At 41.8% G+C, this 25377-nt stretch overlaps 1 protein-coding gene across 7 annotated transcripts in view; it reads right to left on the bottom strand.

The window, feature by feature from the left end:
- The window catches only part of WIZ (WIZ zinc finger), a 778954-nt gene that overhangs the window by 370421 nt on the left and 383156 nt on the right, over positions 1-25377 (bottom strand). For all 7 annotated transcript variants that reach the window (XM_086960680.1, XM_086960724.1, XM_086960697.1 and 4 more), the window contains exon 3: positions 3641-3701. In XM_086960680.1, the coding sequence (XP_086816806.1) occupies positions 3641-3701 (61 nt within the window). The remainder of the gene's footprint in view (positions 1-3640; positions 3702-25377) is intronic.

Here is a 25377-nt window from a genome sequence, read left to right as displayed (position 1 = left end):
TTAAAAAATCTGGTAACATATGGACGGGAATAATTTGAAGATGGGAAAAGGCATCTTAGAGGTCTATAGATGCCAATTCATCTCCAGCATTCAGGGCAGAAAGTCTTGAGCCAGGGACCACATCTTGAACTTGTCCTGTTGAATGAACAAATTCAGAAGGCGGAAATCCAGAACAGGTCTGTGGCCCTCAACCTTCTTGGGGACCATCACGCAAAGGGAACAGACCCCTCCATCCCACCCCTTTCCTTTCAGAAGCAACACTTTTATGACCCTTTGTACAGCAGAGCAGGACACCTGCTTTAAAATTGAGGTGTGGGATGTAAAGTCCGTCCGGTGGAGGGATGGAGGTCAGGTGGAGGAATTGTAAGGGAAGGGCATAGCCCTTGTGGATTAGATGAATGGCCCAGGAATGACTGCCTCCAAACTTGTGGAAAGTGAAAGTCCCTCCTTCCCACCGGAAGACAGCAGCATAATGGCAAGGGGGCATCCACAAAGTTTGAGCAGAAGCAGAGCCAGGGTAGGATGGCAGAGACTAAATCTGATGTTGCAGATGATTGCATCCCAGAGATCACCCCTTCCCCGAAAGGAGCGGCAAAGTAGCTGGTGTCTTTAGATTGCCCTTGCCAAGATTGTACTGCCATGGATAAGCCAGAAATTTGGCTAGTGAAACGGTCTCACGGGGAGATGGCTAGACCCAGACTCTGAGCTGTGGTTTGGCTGCAGCGGATCTGCTGTTGATTGTAATGGCGTCCCCTAGAACCACCAAGCTCCCGAAGGCGCTTTATAGATACTTGGATGTCTGACCAGCTAAGAGGGTTGCCTCTCTCGACAATAGACTTTGCTAGAATAGTCTCAGAACTTCTTAAATTTGTTAATGAATTATCCAGCCCGCTCACATTTGGTAACACCAAATATAAGACCGCATCAGTGTTTTAGAAAGGGAGGAGGTGATCCTCCTCCTCCTCCCCACCCCCCCACCCCTCCCCCCCACAAACTCATCTCCTTTGAGGCCCTAGTCCTTTTCAGGTATTGAGAGGTCGTTGGATTCAGAGTTGATGTCCTCCTCCAACTGGGTGAATCTCTGATCTGTACAAAGACACTCTGTAAAAGGAACATTTAAGTTTGTGTTGACTTTCTCTCCTGTAGCACAAGTAACTTCTTCCTAAATAGACAGTTTCAATGGTTGCAGTATAATTGGTTGTGAATGTGTTGAAGGAGGATCCCAACAAAGGGGGGAGGGCACACCGATAGTCTTCGACTTATTTTTGGGTGCTGGATCCTGAGGAAGTCCAGTGTCTGGAGGCATTTGGTCACCAAGCCTGCAGGAATTAACTGTCCCTTAGGGAACATGATAAAGAACAGGATCCATCCTGTATGGAGGCAGAGAAATAATGTAAATAACAAGGACCCCCAGTTGGGAAAATCAATTCGTGGTACAGGGAAATAAACAGTGTAAACAATATGGCATATTACTAACATGTATCAAGGGAGGAATCGCAAGAAAGACACACAACTAAGTAATTAAGAAACTAGATTTCATTTAATATATTAATAAATCTTGACGTTTAAAAACAATTCATAAAAATACATAGTGTAAATCAGTTATGTAAACAACAAAATTACTCAATCAACATGTACTATATAAAAAGTGCATACAAAAAAGCTTCTACTAGTGGCAAACAATATTATTCTATTCGACGCGCGTTTCGGCGTGTTTGGGAACGCCTTCTTCAGGAGCCACAGTAATATCAAAATCACAAGACGATAAATGTGAAAAAATAGGCTTGTCTTCCTTTGTAAGTCAATGTCCGTGGTTTGTCATCAAGATAAATCTTTACTGGCTATTCACATTAAAAGGACCCCTTAGATTGCAGACGTGATAGTGGCTTTTCTATCCGACCAGCTGGTCTTCAAGTATGCATATCAAAGAGACCCAGCAAAGAAAGACGCTTTATGTTCTCGTATCAACAAACAAAGGACGTGAATATTGTCCAGTCTTGTATTTGTCAGTTTCCAAACGATGGGGAAAGAATGAAGTCCCTTGCAATACCGAAATGCAGAATGCGTGTGAGTGCCGTATGCACATGGATAAAATAAACAAAACGGTTCCTATTATCTGCCGTCACGAGTCGGCCAAAGGGGAATAATTCGCCGTACCGCTTTATGGTATCTAAACGGTACCGATATGTCCGTTTATATCAACCCGGGGGAGCCGCGCTGAGAAAAGCTGCTGGCGTCCCACAGCCGTTGGAAGAAAAGAGTATTATTAATATATTAAATGAAATCTAGTTTCTTAATTACTTAGTTGTGTGTCTTTCTTGCGATTTCTCCCTTGATACATGTTAGTAATATGCCATATTGTTTACACTGGAGGCAGAGAAATTGCAGACTTCTGCACTGTTTTGATAACAGACACCACATGCAGATTTTGTGTCAATAGGAGAAGGGCATCGTCTTGTGGCACCTGTCATGGGGCTTTCATCTGAATTTTTTAACAGGACCAATTTAATAGGTCCCTGTCAAAAAGGCTTAGGAACTTAATCAGTAAGACAGTTCCAGGCCATCAGTGAGGCACAGTAAAACAGTAACTGATAGCAGCACTCTAGTTGGTATCGAATATACTGTGGTTATGTGCAATGGCAGAGTTGCAGCTGAATCTGCATGCCGCCCACCTGACAGTTTTCAAGCAATATTGCTGGGGAACAGTTTTCCTAGATCAGGTCGAAGCCTGAACAGATCATTCATAAAGGTGAGGAATTTGCGAGAGAATGCATCCATTAGAATGAACTCATATGGAAACAGTTTAGTCGCTTTGCTAAGTGACAGGGTACATACAAAGTTAATACCACCAGGACATAAGAAAAGGGGAAGTGTCATTAAAAATATCATTCCGGTTTTAGAAAATGTGGTTCCACTAAAAGAATGGAGGCAAAAGACAAACCACAGCTTTCCTACAAAATATTGCCTGCTTTGGCCTGTGGAAGGGTAACATAAAATGGGTATCTCTCACTTGCCAAATAATGATGGGCATGTGTGCTCTATATGCCTCCCTATTTTACTCTGGTCCTGCAAGCTGTTGCAAAGGGTCTAGCCAGGTGTGGACAGAAAAGATATGCATGTCACAGAGGTAACTAAAATGCAAGCAACTCTCTAAACACACCTATTCAATTATACGGACAGAAACAGGATTACCTACTGATTCACATGCTGTGTCAAGACCTTCTACTCCATTGCCAGCCCTGTTGAAAGGGCACTACCGTTTGAGAAATGTAGCCACCGAAAACATTGTGCCCATAAAAACGAGATGTGCAGTCCAATATTAAGTTACAGATACCAAGTGGCATATATTTGGAATGGATACGAGGAAGAGCTGCTGGCATTAATGACTGGAAACATCCGATTCAGTGAAGCAAATAGTCATCAAACTGCTCTCTCCCCAAAACCAGACCTAAGCAACTGCTGAAATCCACTTAGAGATGGAACAGCCACGGGCTGGGTGTTGTCAATGTTGTCAAGCTGTTAAACAAACTAGCTGAACAAACTATAGCCCTTCACAGGTCAACTTAGGTTACAGCCTCAGTAGGTTTTTGTTGGGAAATTGATCCTCTTGGAAATCACTGCAAATCCAGTCACGCCTTACCAGAACTGGCTCCTGTGGGCTGTGGCTCCGATGCTTCGTCGAATGTTTGAGATGTGCTCATCTAGAAAAAAAAAACAATACTTAGAATTAAGAGAAATACTTCTGAGTCTCTGTTAGCACATTTTTTGTATGCATAACTGCAGCACACACAGACACTCCCTTTTCTGTACTACGCTTTCAACCCTTGAATGTACCATATTAAGGAAATATTCACATCCATCCAATTTGAGATACTTTTCCATAGCCGAGATCACAATCTTGGTAATTAGGGAATTATAAGGAAGTCAAACATTAAAACACATATTTGTTAAAAGAGGTTTACCAGATTAATAGAAAGTGATCAGAAAGGCTAAAATAAAAATCTAAACCAGTACCACTTTGCCTGCTGCGTCTCAATTGATGGCAGAATAGGGCCCATATAATGGGCCAGTTCAATCCTTTGTCTCACTCTAAAAACTTCTCAAATATTGTGAATTATCTCGTCGTATCAAAAAAGCCAGTCAACAATTTCCAATGAAAACACCTTACAGAGATCCACAGTTCTTCCTAAATTTCATTTAAGGCTTGAGGAATGAGGCGATTAGGGAATCCATTCAACCTTTATCTATCCATCACACCGCGCAAAAGACTTTCAGGTGACTACTACTGAACTTTTGGTTTCTTTCAAGCGGCATGTCTTGAAGTGTTTGAAAAGATCTGGTTTAATCAGTTCCACTGTCACTTTTCTGAAGTGAATACATTTGGGGAAATAGCGCAGTTTGTACCAAAAATACAGCGACATCTGATTAATTTCCTTATAAATCCGTGTTACTTCTAGCATCTAACCGAAAATCTTACAATGGCAAGCCCGAGTCACTTCTATCACCTAATAAATAACCTAAAATAACTTTTTCCACTCTGATATCCTAAACACTTTTCTCGGCTTAATGCATTTACCTAGTAATGTTTGCAATGCGAGATATACAGAAGGTTGACAATATTAACAGAGCAATACAGGGGGAATATGTTTTAAACACCAAGGAAGTTGCATCGTATCAAGTCGGCGCCATTACAACTGTATTCCTGAAATAAGAACACATTCTCGAGTGCCAAAGCAGTCTCTTAGTACACACATTCTATGCTCGAGAACGACCACTTAATTATCAGTATATTTATAGTGTCAACATCTACCTATTTTAAATATTACATAAACACATGTTCATTCTTGAGAAAGTTAGTTCTGCATCAAGGGATACTATAACAGCATCTTTTAATTGAGATCCATTTAAAGATCATTAATGCCTATTTGTTTGAAAATAATTACTGTTATGAGAAACATGTGAAAGAAGAGACAATAATATGCCACGTGGACTGCAGAGAACAGATTATAAAGGAAATACGCTTTGATCACAGCTCCATCAGAGCACAAACTCAGCAAGTTATTAAAATTTAAAGTGCATTATATAGACACAACCACCCACTTTCTGGTATTGCAATAAACAACGTCAACATTTGAGTGACCTTTCATATTAAATTTTTGTATAATGATCATCAAATACTTCTTACAAGGACTTACATATCAAATATATGTACTTCATAGTTCGTGATTCTCAATTCAGTGGTCTCAAATAAATAACCTTAAATTGGTTAACTACAGATTTAAATTCACATTAATGATGGTACTGTCTCATTTTTGTATTATGTAATTGTAATTAGTCTGTGGTACGAAATTTTAAAAAGGAGGAAGATCTGTAAGAAATGACAAGCATTGGCATAGGGTAAAGGGCTCCACCACAATATCAAGCAGATCTATGGCAGCATCGACACCCAAGACTCGCCCATCACTCCCGCCAACATCACACATGACGATGCCCTCCAACAGATCCTGCTCAACTGGAACCCGCTTACCACAGGTGACACACTTAAGACCATAAAGACCATTCATTCCGGAGCCCCCTTGGACCCCTGCCCGCACAACATCTTCCTCAGAGCCAGAACTGCCCCCGAACTACACAGCACTATCAACTGCTCCATCGAGACTGCCACCTTCCCCGATGACTGAAAACATGCCAAAATCAAGCTCCTGCTGGAGAAATCCTCCGCCGACCCGACAGACCTAAAAAATTTCAGACCCATCATTCTGCTCCCCATCAACGCCCAACCCTCCGCACCGAGACCACCCTCCTTGCCACCACCGATAACATCCGCTCCATCCTGGACCAGGGAGAAACAGCAGCCCTCATCCTCCTGGACCTCTCAGCCACTTTCGACAACCTCTCCCACCGCACCATAAGCACAAGACTCCACGAACCTGGTATCCGCAACAAAGCCCTGTACTGGATCTGTTCCTTCCTCACTGGTAGAACACAGCGAGTCGGACTACCACCGTTCCCCTCAGAACCCACGGCTCCGGAGTCCCCCAGGGCTGTTTCTGAGCATCACCCTGTTCAATGTCTACATGACCCAGCTTGCTGCCACCGTCAGGAACCACAGACTCAACATTGTCTCCTGCGCAGACAACACCCTGCTGATCTTCTCCTTCACCAACGAGCCCACAATCGCCAGAAATAACTTCCACCACGGGATGAAGGCAGTCGCCACCTGGATGAGAGACAGATGCCTTAAGCTCAACTCGGACAAAACCAAAAAACTCATCGTGGGGCCCAACCCCTCTGCTTGTAAAGACTCCTGGTGACCGGCCGCATTAGAACGCCCCCTCCATACTCCTGGACCACACACAAAAGTTCAGCATTGTAATAGACTCCTTGCTCACAAAGAACCGCCAGAACAACACCGTCTCCTCATTATGCTTCCACTCTCTTTACCTGCTTCGAAAGACCTTCAGACAGATCTCGGCTGTGGCCAGAAAGATGGTCGCCCATGCACTCATCAACAGTAGACTCAACTACGGCAACGTACTCTATGCTGGTGGCACCCAGAAACTCCTCCGGAAACTACAGAACGTTCAAAAAATAGCAGCCAGACTAGTCCTTAACATCCCCCGCTGCAGCCACATCTCTGAACATCTACTAGAGCCCCACTGCCTCACGTTCAACAAAAGAGCCACCTTCAAGTTCCAAACACACACCTACAAATCCCTCAACGATGCCTGACCAGCATAGCTGAACCACTGCCCCTCATTCCAACGTACCCACCAGACACCTGCGCTCCACCCAACTGGCATGTGCCACCGTCCCTTGGATCTGCAAGACCAGGACTGGAGGAAGATCCTTTTCCTACCTCACTGCCAAAACCTGTAACACACTGCCTCTCCGGTGTCTCAAAAAGAGTTTCCCAGGTTATTTATTCCAAAAGGGACCGGGTTTTGTAATCACTCAAAATAAAAAAAATCCAAATGTTTATTTTCAGTTTTATGCAAATGTGTTTTATGAAATGCAATATAAAATGTTTTTAAATGTGATAGAATGCCTAATATTTTGATAAAGATGCAAATAATAAAATACTAAGTATATATGTCTAGATTACTTGTTGCTATATATTGGGACATTTATGTGTTTTTTCTTTGTTTCACTGTAATATGCATACAATTTCTTTGTAGGAGTAGTAAACAACACTAAACCCAAGAAGGATAAAACCATCTCGCAGAGGAGAGCTTGTGCTGCTGACTGTTTTCAACCCTGCCTGTTACCTGGAAAGCGCTGTTGGAGTGGCGAAGCTGCGTGGGGGAAAGTGCGGCTGTAAAGGAGGACGGGACTGCGAGGCCCACCAGGCTGTGCGTGAAACACCTGGCACGCCTGCCGCCTCTTCCCGGGACTCCTCCCCTCTGCCTCCCGCCTTCATAACTCCTCGCGGCCCCCGCTCCGCGGGAGCCACTCGCAGAGGAGAGCTTGTGCTGCTGACTGTTTTCAACCCTGCCTGTTACCTGGAAAGCGCTGTTGGAGTGGCGAAGCTGCGTGGGGGAAAGTGCGGCTGTAAAGGAGGACGGGACTGCGAGGCCCACCAGGCTGTGCGTGGAACACCTGGCACGCCTGCCGCCTCTTCCCGGGACTCCTCCCCTTATCCACCTTCCGCTATAAGATACGGAGACGTAGCGCGTGAGCGGGACGCGTGTGCGGGACTTAGCCCGGGACAAAGCCCGGACTAAGGGCGGACCCTCTGAGACCCTCCGAGAACCGAAGAGACTGGACTGGGCATAAATCTTTGTCCTACAGGTACTGTTTGCTCTGTTTTTGCCCCCTTCTTGCTTTGACCTATTTGCTTCATCAAATTAGCTGTACTAATGTCTTCTCTAAATACGGACCAGCCCACGCATGACAAACAGGGAGTACTGTTAAATGGTACCTTGGACAATTATTTTTCCAAATCATCCCCTGATATCGCAAGGGAGATCGCCCTGGCGGAGCGGCGGGCGGATCGACGCCGTTCCGTGAAAAGTATAAAAAATGGGTCAGTTCTATTGTCGAAAAACAATACAAGTTCCCTTTTCATCCAGTCAGAAAGGAGAGACTTGCGTCTCTGAAAATTTGCAGAAGGCGCTTTAGGGTGAGCCAATCACGTATCACAAAGTTGTATTGGGATCACTGAATTTACACTCTGTTTCATACCCCTTAGTGGACATCATTCTAACAGACTTAACATTATAAAGATATAAACACTTCAGCTGTGACTTGTATAACAATATTTATTGTAAATTGTTCTCTGTTCAGACTGGTTTACAAAACATACCTTTATTCATAAAAAATGTATTTAAAAACACATGATCTGGCGATAATCAAACAATAATTAAAAACAAGGTGCACTTGGCTGCACAACAAATTTATCACACAAACAGAAATTGTCGACGCGGCGTTTCGGTGATATTATGTCGTCACCTTCTTCAGGACAGTATGTTATTTAAAATCACTTAGATGTTGGTAGGTTAATCGCTTTTTTTTTTAAATTGGCGATATTTAACCATATCTGGGATTTTTTCAATTTCTTTCTTTAGTAAATCTTTTCCTTGGTGGGAGTGGGTCAATGATGATCCGCCGCTCCGTAAGGATAGGTAAACAGTCTGCCTGAGGTCTCTGGCAGTCCAATCTTATGCAGAGGACGGTATAACTTTCCACAATCCCGGTATTTCATTCACATTTCCTACTGACCTAAAGCTCCCAATCTGTCTTTATGGTGCCTGCTCTCGCTTTCTAGAAAGATTTTCAGGCGCATTCAGGATGGGAATGTCTTTTTACTGGTCCACTCGCAAGACGGCAGAGGAGAACACCCGGAAAACTCGCGGAGACTTGTCAAATTAAAAAGACATTCCCACCCTGAATGCGCCAGAAACTATTTGCTCCTAGAAAACGAGAGCAGGCACCATAAAGACAGATTGGGAGTAAAAAGACATTCCCATCCTGAATGCGCCTGAAAATCTTTCTAGAAAGCGAGAGCAGGCACCATAAAGACAGATTGGGAGCTTTAGGTCAGTAGGAAATGTGAATGAAATACCGGGATTGTGGAAAGTTATACCGTCCTCTGCATAAGATTGGACTGCCAGAGACCTCAGGCAGACTGTTTACCTATCCTTACGGAGCGGCGGATCATCATTGACCCACTCCCACCAAGGAAAAGATTTACTAAAGAAAGAAATTGAAAAAATCCCAGATATGGTTAAATATCGCCAATTTTAAAAAAAGCGATTAACCTACCAACATCTAAGTGATTTTAAATAACATACTGTCCTGAAGAAGGTGACGACATAATATCACCGAAACGCCGCGTCGACAATTTGTTTGTGTGATAAATTTGTTGTGCAGCCAAGTGCACCTTGTTTTTAATTATTGTTTCATTATCGCCAGATCATGTATTTTTAAATACATTTTTTATGAATAAAGGTATGTTTTGTAAACCAGTCTGAACAGAGAACAATTTACAATAAATATTTTCATACAAGTCACAGCTGAAGTGTTTATATCTTTATAATGTTAAGTCTGTTAGAATGATGTCCACTAAGGGGTATGAAACAGAGTGTAAATTCAGTGATCCCAATACAACTTTGTGATACGTGATTGGCTCACCCTAAAGCGCCTTCTGCAAATTTTCAGAGACGCAAGTCTCTCCTTTCTGACTGGATGAAAAGGGAACTTGTATTGTTTTTCGACTTTTAACCCTCTCCCTTTTCACTAAGGGTTTCTCCTTCCAAGTTTGAAGTTGCAATAGCTCAGTTCTATTGTCATCACTTCCCGCCACTGGTATCATCGACACTGACACTGAATTAATAGTTAATGAGTCGATTAACTTACTGGATAGCCAGCCTTTGGAAGCGAATGTGGTTGTGCTCACACCAAATACTTTACCCAAGACAGACTCGAAAGGGCCATCTTCAACTTCACATGCAAATAGTTCAAGTAGATTGAAGGGAGATGTTCTGCCTTCAGTGAAAATACCCCGTAATAGGGTTAAAAAACTGACTCCCTTCCAAAAAACCTATGGACCACCACCGAATAAAAAACAGCGGAAAAGGGGGGACCCGTTACAACCCAAGTTGAGCTGTCGTGATTTTGGTAAAAAAACGAACAATGTTGATAAGGAACCCAGTACTCCTCATATACATACTGAGGGGGACCATACATCATTACCATCTTCAGCCTTGTCCAATATTCCGACAGATAATGAGGACAGTATGGACACTAGTGTGGTTGTTTACGTACCAATTGAGAACAAGGGTCCTGTGTCACTACTTGATATAGAGAGTTTGATTAAATCTTACTCAGCAAGTATTTTGGAGAGGTTGATGGAGGTGGAATGTAGGCTGTGTAAAATTGAGCATGCACTGGGAAACAAGGACGTTGTAACTAACACCGGTTCAAACAATGTAACCAATACGTTTCCAGACAATGCATCACAAAATACACCAACCCCAGCTCAACCACCCAAACCTACTCCTATTCCTATCTCTATCCCTCCCTCAATTGCATCTACCTCCAAAGCTATAGGGAACACGGTGATAGCGACTGTCCAACACCACCCACCCCCTAAACCTCCCCAACAAAAAACTTCAGACCAACCATCGTCAAATGCTACCAACAAAACCATTGGTAATACATCCAATCCACTTTTGGGGAATCCAATAAGGGAGGCGGGGGAAACTAGACATGCCTGGGGAAAACCTAGAAGGACTCCTCTGCCTGAACTTCCACCAGAGGCAGTACCCTATGTGGTAGTCTTAACTGGGGTGCCTGTGCTTGGACAAAATAAGAGGGAGGGTTTCGCCCAATTAAAAAATAAGATTATGCATTGGCTGAGTATATATAGGCCAATTGCAAATCATATCAATGGTGAAATTGTCCATGTTCGCCGCCTTCAATGGTTGGGGGGTAGACCCAAAGACATCGATGGTGACGTGGTGGTGGTGAATTTTAGGGACCCAAACGCTGTCCATTTCATATTGAACTGGCAGACAGGTAGTTCTAATAATATAATAATCCCCAAACCACTAACATATTTCTATCCAAGGTCAGTGGTGTTTCCATCACAGCACCATCCGCCCCAGTATCAGCCATCACAGCATATACCCCAAACCCAGCCAAATAACCATCCTATTGCACAGTATGCTGGGAGCAATCAATATGCTTTGTATCCCCCTCTACTACAGAACGTAAACAATATGCATTATGTTCCATGTCCTGTGGTAGCCCCAGACTCTATGGGATGGAACTACGTATCGGCTAAAACATACAACTCCCAGAAAGGAAGGATGGATAACCTAAAACCCTTCACACCTCTAGAAACCTTTAATAGGTATGACATCTTTAGCGGTCTAGACGATTGCGACTGATGCTATTTGATGCGGGGGGTGAGGGGCTAGATACAATGAGTCTTGGTGATGTGGGCACTGACATTATGCCTGATGTACTGGTTAATACCGTGTCTTCTTGTGTGGGTAAAACTGTACCTCATGATGTAAATGTATTCCATGATGTAAACATTCCAGAAGAGCAGGTATTACCCATAACTTTTTTGAGTAACAACCCATCACTAGAGGCAATACCCTTGGTAATACAACCTGTGCTTCCCACTAATCATGAAGAGATGCCCAGGGCTCTTTCTGAGAGGCCACTCGCTTTTGAGATGCCAATCAAAATGGTCTGTTGGAATATAGCTGGAGTTGCTAAAAACTTGAGGGACCCGGAGTGGGCAAACTATATAGAGTCCTTTGACCTCTGTTTTTTTCAGGAAACCTGGGCAGTGGAGACGCCCCATAGGGTGGGCTACAAGACATTTGGGATTGGTGTGACACCTTCTAGAAGTGGAAGGCCGTCAGGGGGTCTTTTGATGTGGGTGAAAATAAATTTAAGGGTAAAAATTGAGGAGATACCCACAAATTCTGTAGACATATTAGCTTTAAAGGTCACAGTTTGCAACGGGAAGAATTTATTTCTTGTAAATGTCTATAATAGGCCCCTACCCTCTTCAAGAGAATCACCAACCATTGCTAAATTGGATTGCTTCTTGAGTAGATTAGACCTCAGGGAGGATTTAGTTATCCTGGCTGGCGATTTAAACTGTAACTTCGAGCCAGTTTTGGGTCTTAGCGAGATCTTTGATGAGGAAGATCAGGTAAAGAAAATCCCCATCCTGGAGAATGTTAAACCGGTCAAATGTTCATCACTGGGTCTACAATTGATTAATTTATGTACGGAACACTCTCTTAGGGCTTGCAACGGACGTTTACCATCCGATAGCTCTAAGAAACCAACATTTACCAGGAATAATTATAAAAATAACCTAGATTTTGTGATTGCTTCTATTCCCCTCTGGCCACATCTCTTGGACCTTGAAGTAATGGAACGGTTTGAAAGCGATCATTTCCCCTTAAACTTGACGTTAGATGCCTCACTATTTAACGATATGGTTCAGCAACTTACATCTGAGGAAAGTGGTGCTGATAATTCTGAGATCCACATCAGCAACAACAGAAGATCTCTGAAATGGCCATTTATACTGGACCACAGTGACATCCTTAATGAAATATACTCACTTCTTGCCGGTACTTTTGGTCCTCATTTAGCCGCAATGTTTGAGGATGAAACCAAAATGTCATTCCTCCCAATACACCAGAAATGTTTTGCTGACCTAAGTTCACTATTCACAAAAATGCCAAAAAAAAAACAGCAGAAGATCCAGAATCTGTCCCATAGTAAGCCATGGTATGACAGATCCTGTAGAGAGGCAAAGAGGGATTTATTAATTGCAATAAAGACCAAATCTCCAATAGATGTAAAAAGAGCAAGGAGTAATTATAAATCTGTCCAAAGGGCCTCAAAGATAGCATGGGAGGAAGAGAAATGGGCCGATTTGTTACTAGCCGCCAGATCACGTGATAATGTGGCTTTCTGGAGGCTGGTCGCAAATGGGAACCATGTAGGTAGGGTGGCCAAAGACGTTTTCTTGGATGAGCAAACTTGGGTCACCCATTTTACGAACTTATATAAAACATATGATGACCCACATATGAACACGAGTGCAGCAAACCATGAACCCCCAGCAGACCATCTGCTTTTTACTTTAGGGGAAACAGAGCTGGCAATAACACAAATCAAACCTGGGAAAGCCCCAGGTTTGGACAAAATCCAGGGGGACCTATACAAGCATAGTCATAAGTCATAAGTCATAAGTCATAAAATTTGTATAGCGCACTACATACCCAGAGGGTTTCAAGGCGCTTAGGAAGGGGAGGAGGATTATTAGGAAGGGGAGGAGGATTATTTGTCAAGGGGAGGAGGATTATTTGTCAAATATCCACGTTTTAAGCTGCTTTCTGAACGCTAGGTGATTCTGGGTGAGGCGAAGGTAAGAGGGGAGTGAGTTCCAAGTTTTGGCAGCCAGGTATGAAAAGGATCTGCCTCCCATGGTGGTCTTATTGATGCGAGGTACAGTGGCGAGGGCTTGGCTGGAAGAGCGCAGTTGGCGGGGGGGGGTGTAGAAGGACAGTCGAGAGTTGAGGCAATCTGGTCCGATGTCGTAGAGTGATTTGTGTGCGTGGGTTAGCAGTCGGAAAGTGATCCTCTTATTGACGGGTAGCCAGTGGAGGTCTTTAAGGTGACCAGAGATGTGTTCGTTGCGTGGGATGTCTAATATGATCCTGGCTGAGGCGTTTTGGATTCGTTGAAGTTTCTTTTGAAGTTTAGCCTCTATTGGAAGTACGTAGTGATCAAAAGGTGCCATCTATATGTTGCCTTTGTTGATTTAAGGGCAGCATTTGATTTGGTACCTCGCAATCTCCTATGGAAAACCTTGAGTGCAGCAGGCATGCCAAATAATCTTGTCGTTCAGATCAAAGAGTTACACGAAGGGAATTTTGCGAGAGTTAGATGGGGCCCAAATGGTGAATTAACTCAAAAAATACCCATCGAACGTGGAGTCCGGCAGGGCTGTGTCCTGGCTCCTACGCTCTTTTCCCTTTTTGTAAACGATATTCCCTCCTTTTTAGAGAGATGTAAAAATGACTCTCCTAAACTGAACGGCGAAAAGGTGACATCCTTACTATTTGCTGATGATACCATTTTGATTTCCCAAATGAAAAATGGCTTACAGACATTATTAGACACCTTCAGTGAATATTGTAGCCAAAAGGGGTTGGAGATCAATGGTAAGAAGACCAAATGTATGGCCCTAAACCCGATTAAACCGGACAAGGGCTGTTTAACATTAAATGGAGTAAAGCTGGAATCAGTGCCTCATTTTTCATATTTAGGGGTGACCCTGGATTCAAACTTTACTTGGAAAGCCCAAATGGATAAAAGTAAATTAATCTTTGCTCAGAATGCTAAACCAATTCTTAGGGAGCAAAGCCTGAGCACCAGCAAAGCGGTATCCCCAGTGATGGAACTATTTAAATTTAAGGTCCAATCATCAGTCCTCTATGGTGCTGAAATATGGGTTCCTGGGTCCAGGGAGACCTTTAGTGTCCTAGATAATAATTTTATGCGTAGTTTGGTAAGGGTCCCGAGAGGCACCCCACTAGTACCCTTGGAACTGGACCTAAACTTCAAAAGAACTGATCACCAAGTCCTGATCCGACCTTTAATGCTGTGGGTTAGATTATGGCATGTCCCTGAACTTCAAGATTACAGAGACGGGCTGAAGGAAATTATGATACTTGACAGTCAGACTACCACCCCATGGCTAAGGCATATTAAGACATGGTTGAATAATATAGGATTGAAACATTTTTGGGAGAACCCCGAACAATTACCCGTCAATCCCAAACTAATTCTAAAAAGGGCCTTTTGGAATTTCATATTAAATAGGACTGTAAATAACCCAACTAGTGGGACCTTAGTTGCAAAGTTCCTAAACTTTAAGGACGAACCCTTTTATGAGATTTTTATGGATGAAATAGAACCCCACTGGCCAAAACTTTATTTTTAAAATTTAGGTATGGAAATTTATTAATTAAAACTACTTTGGCTCATTGGGCTAGGAACCGCGATTCATCGTCCCCAGTAATGGACGAAATTTGCCCTATGTGTGATCAAAATCAGATCGAAAACGAGCAGCATATCCTCCTTTTCTGCCCTTTTTATGTCCAGGCAAGAAAGAGATGGATTAAACCAATATGCCTATTTTTAGGCTTGAGGTCATGTTCACAGGCTCTGAGAATCCTAACAACAAACACATCTCAACAGATAACATTTAGCATCAGTAGATTTTTACTTTCTATCTTTTATCAAAGAAAAAAAATGGGGCATCAATTGTAACTGAACTGATTGCTTGGAATTGACATGTTGGGCCATTCTATGATTTAAGAATGTATGTTCCCGCTCAAATTATCTTCCAACTTGAATTGTACTTTTTAATTAATGTGTTTTATGCTTTTATGTAGTGACATGTTTTTATTTACTAATGAAATGTAATGTAAAGTATGCATTGTTCTTTTATGGCATTTAAGCCGAAGTAAAGAATTTGAATGAGAATGATTTTTTTTATTTTGAGTGATTACAAAACCCACTCTCTTTTTGAGACATTTGTTACAGCTCGAGTAGCTGGAGAGTTATTTTGTGAGTGCGATGGACACTCTGCGTACTTTTGGGTTTTCAGAAGGCCAATTTAACAAAATAATAAATGGCATTTCTAAAACAATTATTACTCTAACCCTATCAAAAGATGATGATGAAAAGTGGAACAATCTGTGGAACCTTAAGAAGAATATTATTCGCACGGAATTACACTCAGATTTTATAAAGGAGTACTGTAAAAAGGGTATTATTCCCAAAGGGCTACAAATTAAAAATTAGCCTAGTGGTTTCGTTAAAAATGAAAAATTTAAGGAGAATTGGACACTAATAGCCAATCGCTGTAGTCTCGATTGGATGTTGTTGATAATTGAGAACCCACAGGAAATAATTATAATTGAGAGAGAAGAGATAGAAACCTTAGAGAAACAACTAAAGGAAAACACAGCATTAGAGGATGCCAAAAGTAAATTGGAAGAAATACAGGAGGACGTAACAGGGTACAGGAAATATTTAATTAACAGAAAGTCCAATAAGTTGAGGAAAGATATTGTTAAATTTAATACCGAATTGGTGTACCCATATTTACAAAAAGACTATTATGATCAACCAATTCAAATAGGTTATACACCCAGGAACAACCAATATAATAGGAATAAGTATTTTAAGAAGAATGTTACATTCTCTGATACTTCTTATAATAGTTCTGACACTGAGGGAGAAAGGAGCACGGAAACAAGAGCTAGGAATAATCCCAGAGAGGAAGATGCAGGAATCAGTAGGGATTATCAGTTTTTTTAGGACAACAAAGAAGACACCCCCAAACGTTCAGGGCGAGAGGGAGGGGTCGTTCTGGAAATCAACAAAGAGGGACAGGATTGAGGAGACCCTACATGAGAACACGAAGCCAAAAATATTGGCATTAAACATGGATTCTCTCAAAGCCCCTATTATAAATCTTTCAGGGAAAGTACTTACTGTAGATGAAACCTCTATTTCAGGAAAGGGACTGGGGTTTGCACCTAGTGCACAAGTGTGTAAATACTCAATAGAGAAAGATGTGTGAGATCTTTTTAGAAAAGTCAGAATACATTTTTTTGGGAGGGAAAAGATCCAATGCCATCTAATAATAAGTTGGGCTTAAAACCCCTATCAACCTGGACTCCTGCAAGTAATTTGGTAGGCCAGGAAGTAGACACATTTGAGAAAGTGGTTACAAGAGGTCTGGAGGACATGTTAGAACAGAATAGTTGGGTTCAAAAGAACGTATCTAGAAATCAATGCGATGCTCTTAAGAGCCTCCAGAAGTGTGAATCTATTACAGTCAAACTTGGAGATAAGGGTGGTAGTATAGTGGTTCTTGAAACATCGGATTATAATAGAAGAATGCAAGCTTTGCTTGACATTCTATCCCACTATAGAAAATCCAACTTGGATGAATGGAACAAACAAAAAAATAAAGTCCATATTCCGCTCCGCTTAGCAAAGGAAGATGGTATAATCTGTGAGGAGGATTTCAGATTTATGTATAATGATCATCCATTGATACCGGCCCTCTATGGGCTACCAAAGGTCCATAAGAATATTGCTGATACCCACCATGCGACCTATTGTATCTGGATTTGATTCAATTACAGAGCCTTTGAGTAAATATGTAGATCGCTTCATCAGACCTTTAGTTAAGGAACTACACCATCATACATTAAGGATACAACAGATATGATCTCAAAGGTAGAAGGACTCAAGTTTAATAGAGAACAACAACGGTTAGTATGTTTGGACATCCTGTCCTTATATACTAACATACCACAACATGATACGGTCGAAATGATCAAAGATATATTTAGCCAAGAAGACAAAGATCTATCCCCTTTGGAGGAATTCATTGTGGCATGCGTCTAAATCATTCCGATTAACAATATTTTTTTGTTCAATAATGATTTCTACTGTCAGACTAAGGGTACCAGCATGGGAGCCACGTGTGCTCCCAGTCTGGCATGCCTTTATGTAGGAAAATTTGAGGAGCAACACATTTACAATGAAATTAGCCCTTATTTTGAAAACCTCAAACAGTGGTCTAGATGTATAGACTACGTGTTTTTTACCTGGCAGGGAGATTAAATGGATCTGGTATCGTTTTAGAATGGCTGAGCTGTGGGGATGCCAACCTTAAGTTCACAGCGAGTAGAAGCCAGGATTCTGTTGATTTTTTAGACATAACAATCAAAGTCAAAGAGGATAAACTGTCCATTGAACTATACACAAAACCATCAGATAGGAATACCTTATTACACCATACCAGCTATCATCCAAAATGTCAGAAGGCAGGTATTCCTTTTAGTCAAATTCTACGCATTAGACGTAATTGTAGTGACAGAAAAGACTTTGAATTTCATGCACTGACCTTACAACAGAAGTTACAACAACGAGGATACCCTAAAGGCTGATAAAAGAAGCCTACAAGCGAGCAAAATATTATAATCGTGAAAGCCTCTTTGAGACTAATGAGAAGTCTAATAATGTAGAACAGGGAATTGTTATGGTTACAAATTTTAATGGGATGAGCTATACATTGAAAAACTTGATTCATAGGAATTGGTTCCTCTTAAACAAACCAGGAGCTGACTTTGAGTAAACCAACGTTTTTATACAGAAGAAATAAAACCATTCGTAATCATTTAGTAAAAAGGTTTAGGAAACCCAAGACCAGCATTCAAACAAACATTCAGGATGGTACAAAATTGAAAGGAAATTTACCATGTAGTGCCTGTACACACTGTAAGACGATAATCAAAGATCAGAGAGTGGAACTTAATGGCATTTCACACTACATGAATGACATGGTGAACTGCAGAACGAGAAATGTTGTGTACCTAATTGTTTGCCCCTGCCAGAAGGGATATGTAGGGGAAACAAGTAGAGAAATGAGACTACGTTTAACTGAACACAGATCAGCTTTGAAAAATAATGAGAAAAATGCCCCACTTGTAGATCATTGGTCAGAGATGAACCACAAGGAAGAAGACCTTAAGTGGTTCATCTTGGAAAAGATGAAATTATCAGCACTGGAGGTGACATTGATAAGAAAAGGAAATAACGAGAACAGTTCTTTATGTTCAAATTTAAAACGTACCATCAGGGATTGAATAATAAAGAGAAGTGGGAAAGACTCATTAGATGAGTACATTGATAATGGATACAGAGATAGGATACAGAGATAGGAGTACCCACATAATAATCAACCTGAGATTTCTACCTGATTTAGTCTATCCAGTGTATCTGTATATTTCTAAATATATTTCTAAATAAAAATTTGAAATAAATTAGGTGAGCAATGAGATCTGCAGCTAGAACGTCTAGATGTACATATAATAACAGTATGACCCAGCCAAGTTGTCAAAAGTGGCTAAATAATATTATGAATTTGAACAAAGAATATGTTACATAGGATTGCGGTAGAGCTATAATCACAGTTATAGGTTAAGTGTTAATTAAATCTGCAAATAAACAAACAAAAAACTTAAAATCGCAGACACTAATTTGTCCGGTATGTTTTAGATTGAAGTACAGTACATTACAAATGTGGCCAAAAACTTGAGAGGGGCATAATTAGAATAAGCGGTAAAACGCTAACTACTGGAAATAGCTTGTGGCAATAATTATATATTAGAATCAGTTGCAAGGATATTAAAAACAGCATGTCTGAATGCAGGACTATACTGGTTAAATAAAGTTTTTTCAGTGTTTTTTAAATGATTGCTAGATTTGACTGGATATTAATCTTAATCTACCAAAATGGCCGCACGTAGTATAGTATATTATGGGTGTGGTCATAATTTGAGAGGGGCATAATTAGAACAAACGGTAAAAAGCAAACTATTGGAAATAGCTTGTGGTAATAGTTATATATTAGAATCAGTTGCAAGGATACTGAAAATAGCTTGTCTGAATGCGGGACGATACTGGTTCAATAAAGTTCTGTTAGTGTTTTTTAAATGAATACTATACTCGACTGGATATTGATCTAAAACTACCAAAATGGCCCCACTTATCGTCAACACGTGTATTGACGCGCGTGCAGATAATTTAAATACGAGTAATACAGCTGTGCCTTTTCGCTTAACAAACAAAAATCCAGGCAGTAGAGACACGGGGCGTCTAACACGGTAAGGAGATCCCTAGTGGTTATTGGGCAGTAGAATGTATGAAGGTTGAAATCGTATCCTTTTTCAAAGAAAAAAGGCTCATATGGGAGTTTAATATACGGAGGACGCAAATGGAATTTCTTTAAAGATAACGCAAGAAAGGGGGCTTGAATGCTAAAGCAACACTCCACATGTAGGACACTAATGTGCGCACAGACCTTTTTGTGTGGTCCGATGTGATACAATAAAGGACAATAAGGCCTGTTAAAGAATAAATAAACAAGGGGCGTCTGTAAAAATAATTGTATTACGATGTTCAAGCGTTTTTGGAAAATTTAACACATGTGTAAAACATGTTATTCTAGTTTAATCTGTTTGAGACATATTCAAAACTCTGGATTGGTGAATATAATAAATTGAATGACGAGGATGTTTTAACCCCTTTTTATAACATCTATAGAAATAGAGTCCAAGTAGGTGTGGAATCGCTACCCTAATGCTTGAAGTACAATTAGGAGACTAAAAAAGGAATTGATTTAATAACTAAAATCACCCCTTTGGCTGTTTTTGGTTTTAATTCCAGGAATCTACTTCTGGCCTAATTGAAAAAAGGCAGTAGTATTTTCAAAGGCGGGATATTGCACTGGTGTTCAACAAAAAGGCTAAGGTTTAAAAAATACTTTGAGAACACAGGCCTCTCACGGGTTAGTTTATTGACGCAAGCCTCATATTAATGAATAGGTTTAAATGCAAATTTAATGCACTTACTCAAACCATGTGTATATCTATTGATTAAATAGGGTGAATAAAATCTGTGCCCCATTATTCGTCAGCACCGGCTTCTTACTAGAAAAAGGCAACAATTTAGAAAACTTAACAAAAATATCGGCCTTTTACGGGCCAGTGAATTAATGTAAATCTTACACTAAATAATAGGCCTAGATGTAAATTCTGTATATTCATTGATACTATATATTCATTGATTTAATAGGGAGAAGGCATGTCCATACCTCCACCTTTCCTTTAAAAAGTATAAGAAAAGGAAGTCATTTATTAATTTTAAGTATATTACAAAACAAGCATTTACAATGCAACGGTCTCGCCTTCAAATTTTTTATTTATGTGATAGTTTTGAAAACAGATAGATGGCATTGTCATTTACAATGCCAATAGCTTAATCTCTCGCAAATGCCACGCAAAAACACACAGACCCACACAAACACACAGAGCCACACAGAGAGAGAGAGCCACACAAACAGACACAAACACAGAGCCACACACACAGAGCCACACACACAGAGCCACACACACACACACACACACACACACACACACAGCCACACACACAAAGCCCCACACACAAAGCCCCCCACACACACAGACACACACACACAGAGCCATTCGTATTAAAAACATAAATAAAAAGCATTGTCATTTACAATGCCATTAGCTTAAACTCTGGTAACTGTGAGACCTATTGCATTGCAAATGCTTGGTATACGCGCTAGTTGCCCAACAGCATTTTGCCGCCACCTTTCTTTAACCTGGCAGACTGTTACCGTTAATGATGGACTCGGGCTGGAGAATTTCTACCACTCTTGCATGTCATTTGTAGCTGTTGTATCCCCAATTGTTCATTATCATCCAGTGATAAAAAACTGAAGAATTTCCTCTCCTAACTAAAACTTTGTCTGGTTTACGTGAGCTTGTATTAAACACTCTGCATAACGTTCATAAATCAAAAAGGGGAAGCAGAATAGAGTGGCACTCATATAAGGGAATGGAGGCATTCGCATTTCAGAGCTCACAAAAAGTTATTAACCAGATAAACATAGGCCGCGGGTTACAATGACCTCACGTATAAACAATCTGGGCTTCTGTGGGCTGTAAAGACGATGAATCAATCCCGGTTGACTCAGATGATCATGTCCAGCACCGTCTCTGACAGGGATATGATGCTTGACAGGGTCACCTGGAGTGACAGCACCTCGGATATCATTCGCCTGACCTAGAAACCAGATGGATATTTCCATGTTTATGCCATCAGGTAAGCAAGGCTCTGGGCTTATAGACACGATTCGAAAATGTATTTATCGCTTCCGGGTTGATTACAGTCGGAACTAAACAAAGTCTGCGTCGGACGACTTCGTCCATTAGCAGCTTGTGTTTTTCACTTAAAGTGAGAATGGGCGCTACTGCATATACACAGACGCCGCCGCCCAGCCTCTCTTTACTCAGATAGATAGCTGAATGCAGGGGCCACGCTGTTAGATGTTTTCTTCAAAGGTGACAGCTCCCTTTCCACGCAGGGGGCTCCAGGGCCTCAGGTGGTGGCCATGAGCTTGGTGATAGTCGAGGTGTTCGTCACACCTCATTTAGCAGGTGAGACAGGGTTGTAATCTAGGAATGCCTTGTGTGGGCCTGGTATGTGCCAGTAGGCTAACCTCCGTGTGTGGATAGGGAGCACAGGATGGATGCATTCCTTGCTATAATCGGCCGCGCTGCTCCCTGCAGCGGTGTCCGAAGGCATTCCTACGCAGGAGCTGAGGGGTGAAACATTCACAGAGAGCAGGAACATGTGCTTCGAATAAAACTAGGCTAAAGCAGAATAACTGGCACTTTAAACCAGACTTGGCCATCACGCAGCAAAACCCTTGTGTGCCGCAAATTAAGCTAACTGAGCTCAGCAACAGTGAAGCGCAGCGTGTCTCTGCAAGCTGCGGCGGCGACCAAGTCTCTCTCCAGGCCTGGGCTGACCACAGGGAGGGAGCAGACGGTGCGCGGAGCTGGGTATTTTGAAAGTGTACTGACGCTTGCCAAGAACTGGGTGTCAAAGTCCAACAAAATATAAGTAAATAAATCACACAGCATTCCGCCATCACCGTTATATCCGTAGAAGTGCGTCATTTTATAAAAATAAAAAAAAACAGCTACATACAATTATGGGCACCTGTGTTCATGGCGACGGCATCCATGCAACAGCACACACCTTCATATTATTAACAAGGGACGGGGCTGCGGGAGGAACGGAGGAAGCCTTGCGGGAAAAACATACAAGCACTCGCCATGACGTTCTGTTTTCGCTGTAAGCCCCGTCCTTTTCAGACTGGGGGCGTGTTTTTTGATTGACTGAAGACGTCACAGATCGAAAGGACCGAAAAAACACGCCCCCCAATCCGAAAAAGATGGGGCTTAAATTGACAGATAAACCTTTTCTCCAATGGCTGGCCGCCGTTTAGGAAGCCAGCCAATGGAAAAGAGGGGCGGGTTTAAGCCCCACTACTAGAAACAAAGTCTCGAGCGAGACTGCGCAAGCGCAGCCTACGCTAGCCGAGACCTAAAAATGTTGAAGCTACTTGTACTTTTTGAACTGGAGCCAGATTGATAACAACATTATTAAAACTACTAAAATAATACATTCCCCTAGATTCTATGACTCAATGAAGATGCACACAATGGGATTTCAGAAATAGTACGGTAACTTCACAACATACTACCCATCGAATCCCGAATAAGGGTAAGCCATGGATAGTATGGGGATCTAAATAAGCGTTGGTAACCGCTTGAGAATAATAATCCGTAGAGGTTGGCGATATCTTTGTGGACAAAATAAATATATTTGCCATAGAAGGTTGAGCAATATGCATAATATAATGTATAAATCTGTAATGAGGCAGTTGCACTATTTAGTTTCAATTTAGCGTCACGTTATAATACCATAAATGTAGGAATAAAATGGACCAAAGAAAAATAAATCTGAGCACCCGATCCGCATCTAATTCTATGTATCTTTTATTTTCAGATTTATTGGTTTGATAACATTGAGCACTTTGTGATTGTATGTTGAGGGTCCTGAAGAAGGGGTTTTAACTACAAGATACACCGAAACGCGTCGAAAAGAAGACACAGTCAATTTGTTTTAATAAAAATCATGTTTTTAATATTGAGATATGTACTGAGAAAGATTTAAAATCTATCAGACTATAATTAGTCATTGTTGAAAGAATTACTGTAAAAGATAACATTTTCCAAATGTTTATTTTCAGTTTTATACAAATGTGGTTGATGAAATGCAATATAAAATGTTTTTAAATGTGATATAATATTGTCTAATATTTTGATAAAGATGCAAATAATAAAATACTAAGTATATAAGTCTAGATTACGTGTTGCTATATATTGGGACATTTATGTACTTTTTCTTCACTGTAATATGCTTACAATTTCATTGTAGGAGTTGTAAACAACACACTGCCTCTCCAACTCAGGCTAGCCCCATCGCTGACCCAATTCAGGAAGGATCTCAGAACCTGGCTCCTCGACTGAACCGCATCGCCCAGTCGTATCTGCAGCACACAGACCCTCACAGGTGAGTAGTCACGCTTTAAAAGTACTGATTGGTTTGGCAATGTTTTTAGCCATGCTGTACACCAGTGTGGATGCTGTTCAGTATAACTAAAAGTTAATCAGTGGAGGTGAGGTAGATTGGAGTGGGGTAGATTTAGGTGAGGTTGAGTGGGGTAGACCAGAATGGGGTGGATTGTGGTAGACTGAAGAGGGGTAGATTGGGGTACAGTGGAGTGGGGAAGAATGGGATAACCTTTAGTAGGGCAGAGTGAGATAGACTAGGGTAGATAGAGTGAGGTAGACTGGAGTGGGGTAGACTGTGTAGAGTGGGGTGGGGAAGAGTGGGGTAGACAGGCATGGTAGATTGGAGTGAGGGAGATTGACCTGGGGTAGACTGTCCTGGAGTGGTGTAGATTGCCGTGGTGTAGTAGACTGTAGTAGGGTAAATTGGGTGAGAGTGGGGTAGATTTAAGCACAGTGGGGTAGAGTTGGGCAGGGTGGGGTAGATTTGGGCAGGGTGGGGTAGATTTGGGCAGGGTGGGGTAGATTTGGGCAGGGTGGGGTAGATTTGGGCAGGGTGGGGTAGATTTGGGCAGGGTAGGGTAGATTTAGGCAGGGTAGATTGGGCTGGAGTGGGTGAATTTGAGTGGGGTACATTGGAATAGAATGGGGTAGAGTGGACTGGGGTAGATTAGAGTGGGATAGACTGGAGTGGAGTGGACTGGAGTGGAGTGGTTTAGACTGGGGTAGAGTGGAGTATGGTGGATTGGAGTAGGGTAGAGGGGTTTGGATTGTGGTAAATTGGAGTTGGGTACAGTGGAATGGGATAGGATTGGGATGGAGCTGGGTAGAGTGAAGTGGAATAGATGGTGGTAGATTGAAGTGGCGTAGATTGAGCTAGATTGGAGTTGGATAGATTTGTAGTGGATTCGAGTGGGGAAAATGGGAATGGGGTGCAGTTGATGGGTTAGTAGGCACTTGGACACCTAGCCTACCACTTGCCTGTGGCCTCCAGTTCCCGATCGTTCCTGTCTTATCAAATTATACCCACACTGCATGGATTTTCCTGCCTGGGTTTTCCCAGTCACCATTCCTCCCACCAACATAAGCCCTGCTAACCAGAGGACATTCTTAATGCAGGCTGCAGTATGACCGCAAAGCAGATGCGTGCAACAGGTGCGCCAACCGCAAGACTTTAGGCGCTTGTTTGAACCTGAACTGTGCCCAGCAGCACAACCCCTGGCCTTTTCGTCCTGCGAAGAAACACCATCACCAAGCTCTACACCCTCGACCACGAACGCCTAAAGAAGCA

Source organism: Lissotriton vulgaris, chromosome 1_1 (assembly GCF_964263255.1).
Source record: "Lissotriton vulgaris chromosome 1_1, aLisVul1.2, whole genome shotgun sequence".
NCBI classification, from domain to species: Eukaryota; Metazoa; Chordata; class Amphibia; order Caudata; family Salamandridae; genus Lissotriton; species Lissotriton vulgaris.
Note: the sequence above shows the minus strand (reverse complement) of the source record. Positions and strands in the feature narration are given on the sequence as shown.